The sequence below is a fragment of the Sander vitreus genome, unplaced genomic scaffold, assembly GCF_031162955.1.
Source record: "Sander vitreus isolate 19-12246 unplaced genomic scaffold, sanVit1 ctg299_0, whole genome shotgun sequence".
Taxonomy (NCBI): Eukaryota; Metazoa; Chordata; class Actinopteri; order Perciformes; family Percidae; genus Sander; species Sander vitreus.
Window position 1 is genome coordinate 62501 of NW_027595453.1, and position 7500 is coordinate 70000.

General features: G+C 50.4%; 1 protein-coding gene across 3 annotated transcripts in view; it reads right to left on the minus strand.

Annotated features, from left to right (window-relative positions):
- dhx9 (DEAH (Asp-Glu-Ala-His) box helicase 9) overlaps window positions 1-7500 on the minus strand; it is a 35717-nt gene that overhangs the window by 23309 nt on the left and 4908 nt on the right. Inside the window, exons 5-12 of one of the 3 annotated variants that reach the window (XM_078244776.1) lie at window positions 6701-6909; window positions 6365-6513; window positions 4437-4483; window positions 3333-3469; window positions 3161-3250; window positions 2325-2486; window positions 1791-1868; window positions 201-392 (exon numbers count right to left, since the gene is read on the minus strand). In XM_078244776.1, the coding sequence (XP_078100902.1) occupies window positions 201-392; window positions 1791-1868; window positions 2325-2486; window positions 3161-3250; window positions 3333-3469; window positions 4437-4483; window positions 6365-6513; window positions 6701-6909 (1064 nt within the window). Of the gene's footprint in view, window positions 1-200; window positions 393-1790; window positions 1869-2324; window positions 2487-3160; window positions 3251-3332; window positions 3470-4436; window positions 4484-4577; window positions 4654-6364; window positions 6514-6700; window positions 6913-7500 lie in introns of those variants that run through there. The other 2 variants (XM_078244775.1, XM_078244777.1) reach the window with 2 other exon arrangements.

Here is a 7500-nt window from a genome sequence, read left to right on the forward strand (position 1 = left end):
TGAGTCCGACTGCCCGCCCTCTGATTCAACAAGTCAGAATCGGTCCAAATGAAGGCCGACGGGACAGAACACACCGACCAGACTCGAGTCACCGACCTCGCCAGACTGTCAGACGGCCGATCATCGGTGTTTGACACCGGAAAGAAGACCGTGCTGGTCGATTACAAATGTTGGCTGTTTTTTCTGGCTGGTTCCGTTACCTGGGTGACCACGATGTTGCAGTCGGAGGCCTTGCCTCTCTTAATGAAGCTGTCCAGGATGTACTGAGGGACCTGGGTGGTTTTCCCGCAGCCTGTCGCTCCTCTGATGATCACTACGGCGTTGTTCTCCACGGCGGCCATGATCTCCTCCTCAAACTGTTTGACTGGCAGCTGCTCGCGCTCCCCCAGGATCTGCAACACATCCACGGATTAACGTTAAAAAACCTGACCCTAACTAGGCTAACGTTAGCTGCTGTAGAGTATAGTGTTAACTGGCTAGCGGTAGGCTAACGTTAGCTGCTGTCGAGTATAGTGTTAACTAGCTAGCGGTAGGCTAACGTTAGCTGCTGTAGAGTATAGTGTTAACTAACTGGCTAGCGGTAGGCTAACGTTAGCTGCTGTCGAGTATAGTGTTAACTGGCTAGCGGTAGGCTAACGTTAGCTGCTGTCGAGTATAGTGTTAACTAGCTAGCGGTAGGGTAACGTTAGCTGCTGTCGAGTAGCGTAACTAGCTAGCGTAGGCTAACGTTAGCTAGCTGTCGACATAGCGTTAACTAGCTAGCGGTAAGCTAGCGTTAGCTGCTGTCGAGTATAGCGTTAACTAGCTAGCGGTAGGCTAACGCTGCTGTAGACTATAGTGTTAACTAGCTAGCGGTAGGCTAACGTTAGCTGCTGTTGAGTATAGTGTTAACTAGCTAGCGGTAGGCTAACGTTAGCTGCTGTAGAGTATAGTGTTAACTGGCTAGCGGTAGGCTAACGTTAGCTGCTGTTGAGTATAGTGTTAACTAGCTAGCGGTAGGCTAACGTTAACTGCTGTAGAGTATAGCGTTAACTAGCTAGCGGTAGGCTAACGTTAACAGCTGTAGAGTATAGTGTTAACTAGCTAGCGGTAGGCTAACGTTAGCTGCTGTCGAGTATAGTGTTAACTAGCTAGCGGTAGGCTAACGTTAGCTGCTGTCGAGTATAGTGTTAACTAGCTAGCGGTAGGCTAACGTTAGCTGCTGTCGAGTATAGTGTTAACTAGCTAGCGGTAGGCTAACGTTAGCTGCTGTCGAGTATAGTGTTAACAATTATTCGATGGCTAAGTTGCTTTTTTGGGGCTTTACGTCGACCAAGCTGTAAGTGAGAAGACTATACGAGACATGCAGTAATACAGTCAAAGTTTGACTTTTTCGATTAATGTCGATAAACTAAACATGTCTGGCTCTTGATGCGAATCTTATTTTCCAGTGTGGCCCTCTGGGAAACTGAGTTTGACACCGCTGATCTAAAACATCCACAGGTCAACGTTAAATAACCTGACCCTAACCCTAACCTAAACTAAAACACATCCAGGGAGCAAGTGAAATGGTTACAGTAGTTCAGTAGCATTGAATAAAGGGTCAACTATCGAAAAAAGCGTCTACTCCATTCCTGATTGGCCAACGGCACATTTAAATCAAATCATTCAACAGACAGTCTCCGATAAGGTCGTCATTCATGATACGATGATGATAGATGACAGGGATGTTGTATTTACTTTCCCCCGGGCCTTCTCAACCAACACGCGATGACATTAACATACGTTGTGCAGCCTTAAGCCAGACTGACCTTCTGCAGGTTTTCATCGTGTTGCAGCTGGTGCATCAGCTCGTCGTGCAGCTCGCCACTGATCTGCTCCGGCGTGCACTGCGGAGGACACGGAGAAAGACACCTCAGGGTTATGACATCACACTCACTCAGTGTAGCGCTGGAATTCAAAACTTATTAGCAGAGATGTTCTGATAGCATGTTTTCCTTTTGTAAAACATGAACAAACACAAACAATAAACCTCCAGGATCTGTGTTAAGCTAGGCTAGATGGAGCCAGTTACCTCCAGGATCTGTGCTAAGCTAGGCTAGATGGAGCCAGTTACCTCCAGGATCTGTGCTAAGCTAGGCTAGATGGAGCCAGTTACCTCCAGGATCTGTGCTAAGCTAGGCTAGATGGAGCCAGTTACCTCCAGGATCTGTGCTAAGCTAGGCTAGATGGAGCCAGTTACCTCCAGGATCTATGCTAAGCTAGGCTAGATGGTCACACCCCTAATATCGATATATTGCCCAGCCCTAGTCTCCTGTATTTAAAGTTGAAGGACAAAGACTCACGAAGGCCAGCGGTCCCTCGTCGATGTTGCTGCTGGTCCAGGGGTTCCAGTTGACTTGGGGAGGCGACCACGGGACGACCCCTGCTCCGCTCTGGCGCTGGGACGGCTCAAACGTTGCCATCTTCCCCTGAACCAGAGACACTTTGCAGGAGGGGTCGGCAGGCTGGACGGGACCACATGAACCCAGTTACACACTCAACATTACAGTCAAAGAGAGAAACATTACAACCGCCACTTAGATCAGGGTTTCTGCAGCTTTTACCAAGCCACATGGAAGACTTTTTATGAGAACAGCTCATCAAAACGCGTCCAAGATGCAAAGGCATGGAAGGACTTGGACTACAAAAAAGGCGCGATATTTTGAGAAATGACGGCGGTGCAGATCCCTAACAGTTGGCTCCCTCTTCTTGGATCCATGGCGACCCTGATTCTTCCTTCAGTTGCATATCCCGATATAGTCCCCTACCTGGTGTTCTCACCGAGCCCGTACACAGAGGAAGACCTTACATCCTCCAAAGGTTTGGAGGGTTATAACCAGATGGTGTGTGGATGGGTGAGGGAGACAACTGTTGTGTTGTGAAGGCCAAAGTTAGTAACCCAATAACGTCTTTAATCAACCTATATGTACTATACTATAACCGTGAGGTTACATTTTCATAGGGTTACATCCCTACCTGGCCCTAATCGCAGCCGATGGGCAAAATAAAAAAAAGGCGAGCTTCACGGCATTTCGTGGCTATTCAGCGAACGGTGTGTTTCTGCCGTTAGCCTCCTACACAGGACCGACGAAACTGGATATCTACACATGAATGAGTTTTGGTGGCTCGGGCGACTCACCGGTGGAGGGATGTGGACTCCGAGTTCCTGGACGACAGCGGCTAGTTGCTGCTGCAGGTCTGCAGACACACTGACGTCAAACGGCTCCAGCTGGACACCAAAACAAATACACAATGTCAAACATCTACAATCATCCAGCAGGAAACAGTTTCATGGTTAGAACAGCGCTCACCGTTTCTCCCTCCTTCTTCTTGGTGACCCCGGAGTACGCCTCCAGGACACCCAGGTGGTACAGCTGCCGGACCAGAGACAGAGCACACGACTGGGCTGCCAGCTTCTTGTTGGAGCCGTGCTCTCGAGCCGTGATCCCTAAACAACAACAACACACACACACAGAGAGACAGACACACACAGACAGACAGACACACACATATACACACACAGACAGACAGACACAAAGAGACACACACAAACACAGAGACAGACAGACAGACACACACACAGAGACAGACACACACACACACACAGACACACACACACAGACAGACAGACACAAAGAGACACACAAAGAGACACACACACAAAGACATAGACAGCCAGACAGACACACAAAGACACACACACCCACACACACAAACACAGAGACAGACAGACACACACACACAAAGACACACACACACAAAGACACACACATACAAAGACACACACAGACAGCCAGACGGACACAAAGAGACACACACACAAAGACAGACAGCCAGACAGACACACAAAGACACACACACACACACCCACAAACAGAGACAGACAGACACACACACAAACACAGAGACAGACAGACACACACACACAAAGACACACAAAGACACACACATACAAAGACACACACAGACAGCCAGACAGACACAAAGAGACACACACACAAAGACAGACAGCCAGACAGACACACAAAGACACACACACACACCCACAAACACAGAGACAGGCAGACACACACACACACACACATACAAAGACACACACAGACAGCCAGACAGACACAAACACACACACACAAACACAGAGACAGACAGACACACAAACACGCACACCCACAAACACAGAGACAGACAGACACACACACAAAGACACACACAGACAGCCAGACAGACACACACACAAACACACACAAACACAGAGACAGACAGACACACACACACAAAGACACACACAGACAGCCAGACACAAAGAGACACACAAAGAGACACACACACAAATTAATATTTTAAGAGAAAAAGTGGTAATATTTTAAAATCTCTACTTCATAGAGACGTAGATGAAGAGTATTTGAGAGTCTTACTTCTGCCGAGCTGTTTGACAAACAGCTGCATCTCCGCTATGAAGCTTCTGCAGACACAAAAACAAACATGGCAGCTTCACTTCCTCCACGCTTTTCAAAATAAAACGGACAACAAGCCTGGTACCAAAGCCATGAACTCACCTGCCGTGTCTTCTCTCTCTCCGTCAGGAGGAGGCCTGTGTGCTTTTCTGCCAGACTTGAGATTTAAAAACACCAATCAACAGCTCAGTTTGTCTGCCCTGCGGGGAAACACAGCGACACCAGAACTCACAACCAGCCTCCACCGAGCTGCACCCATGGGACAGCTTTAGTCTGAACCTAAACGCTGTCCCGTGTCTTCCTTCAGTGTGGTCGGGAGTTCTGGCGTCCCCGCCGTGTTCCCTGACCAGACAGGAAACTCACTCAAGATGTAAATACCTAACAACACCAGCTAAATGTTGGCTAAGGCCTCCTGCACACTGACTGCTGCACTGGCGTGAGCGTGTCGGCTGCGTGGCGTGGGCGTGTCGGCTGCGTGTCAGCTGTGTGGCGTGAGGGTGTCGGCTGTGTGGCGTGAGGGTGTCGGCTGTGTGGCGTGTCGGCTGTGTGGCGTGAGCGTGTCGGCTGCGTGGTGTGTCGGCTGCGTGGCAGCTGCGTGGCGTAAGCGTGTCGGCTGCGTGGCGTTTCAGCTGCGTGGCAGCTGCGTGGCGTGAGCGTGTCGGCTGCGTGGCGTGAGCGTGTCGGCTGCGTGGCGTGAGCGTGTCGGCTGTGTGCCGTGTCAGCTGTGTGGCGTGAGCGTGTCGGCTGTGTGGCGTGAGCGTGTTGCGTCGGCTGCGTGCGTGGCGTGTCGTGTCGGCTGCGTGGCGTGAGCGTGTTGGCTGAGTGCCGTGAGCGTGTCGGCTGCGTGCCGTGAGCGTGTCGGCGGCGTGAGCGTGTCGGCTGCGTGGCGTGAGCGTGGCGTGTCGGCTGCGTGGCGTGAGCGTGTCGGCTGCGTGGCGTGTCGGCTGCGTGGCGTGAGCGTGTCGGCTGCGTGGCGTGAGCGTGTCGGCTGTGTGCCGTGTCAGCTGTGTGGCGTGTCGGCTGCATGGCGTGTCGGCTGCGTGTCAGCTGCGTGGCGTGAGCGTGTCGGCTGTGTGGCGTGTCAGCTGTGTGGCGTGAGCGTGTCAGCTGTGTGGCGTCTGCGGTGTGTAAAGACATAGAAAATGCCACGCAGCTCACATGCAACAGAAACGCCACGCTCACGCCTCGCAGCCAGTGGGCAGGAGGCCTAACAGGACTGTTTGAGAACCGTTTGTCCCTTTTCCTCCAACATCTGTGTCTCCTCTTGTCTGTTTTTGATGCTTTTTTCTACATTCAATTGAGGACTTTTTAAAATACTTCATAGAGCCTGCGGGTGCCCTGAACCAAAACATGGTTTTAAAACCAGGATTTAGCCGGTGTCTGTCTCTCAGCTTTGTTAGATTATATATAATAATAATAATATTCAAACAGTGAGATCTCTCTGGTGTAGCCGACACACGCCGGAGGTCTCTGGGTTTACAGCAGTCAGGCAGAAAAACACACAGGAACATCCTGACACACACACACACACACACAAACACACACGGACGCACACACAGACGGAGACACACACAGACAGACATGGAGACACACACACACACACACGCATGGAGACACACACACACACACGCATAGACACACACACACACACACACACACGCATGGAGACACACACACACACATGCATGGAGACACACACACACACGCATGGAGACACACACACACACGCATGGAGACACACACACACACGCATGGACACACACACACACACAGACAGACAGACAGACATGGAGACACACACACGCAAGACACACACACACACACACACACACACAGACACACACGAGGAGTCCCTGTCTGGCAGGATTGGTGTTTCCAGCTGTTCAAACCTGTTGTGATCCGGTCCCACTTGGCTGTATTTGTACTCGGCGCTGGTTTTCTCCTTCTGGAAGAACTGGTTCAGACGCGCCTTGGCGTTCTCCAGCGTCCAGTTGCCGTGGAGATTAGCGTTCAGGTCCACCTCCTCTGACTCCAGAGTCTGCAGCGATGACAAAGGATTTATTTCAGTGGTTTAAAACATGTTGAACACTTCTATCTCTGCAGCCACAGCGTCTGATCACAGTCAGATGTCTGCAGGACCTGGTGCTGGAAATGTTGGAAAATCTAAGAAAAAGTAAAAAAGATGGAAACAGCAACGAAAATGTCGATGTGAGGAAGTCTCTTACATCCTGGGCTTCCTGTTCATCTCTCCGGGCGTAGTACTCCTTCAGGTTGGCTCCTCGTTCCCACTGAGCTTCTTCTTCTCCTCCTCCTCCTCCTCCTCCTCCTCTTCCCCAGCCAGAGTTTCCTCCCCCTCCTCTTCCTCCTCCTCCTCCTCCTCCGGAGTAGCCCAGTCCAGTGACTCCCGGTACCGGCCCGCCGCAGCTGCCACCCTCTTCTAACAACAACAACATAATACAAGCACATAATCAGGGTTTTCACGCCATTATATGGTTTAGGTGAGGCCGTTTCTGGGGGCGTTCCCTCAGATCTCAAAGTTTAGTTAAAGAAATGGACACAGCGACGCCGTAGACTTCTACAGAGACCAGTGACGTCTCTTTCCCGGTGATGGCCGAGCGTTACTGAGCAGCCTCCAACTGAGCTTGAAGACGTAGATGTGACGTGAGCAACCTGTCTGAAAGTTGGAAGTCTTCTGGTAGCTGTGCCAAGAGAAATCTCAATCATTCCCAATCTAGCAGAGACGGAGAGCGTAGGTATATGTAAGGAGATAACATAGACACAGGCTCATTATTGATCACTAAAATGATAGTTAACATTAGTCATTACACTTAAACAGCTGATGGAAGTCCAAACTGCCTGAGAGCTTCTCCTGTACTATACGGTAACTCCTCTACTATGAGACAGGAAGTCTCGTGGTTATGACCCAATCGTTAGCCTATTGTTATAAAAACGTCTGCTACGGAGCCATAACGTGAGCTACAAGGTAATGGAGCCTTTTATACGTTGTCGTGTTTCTTTAGAAATA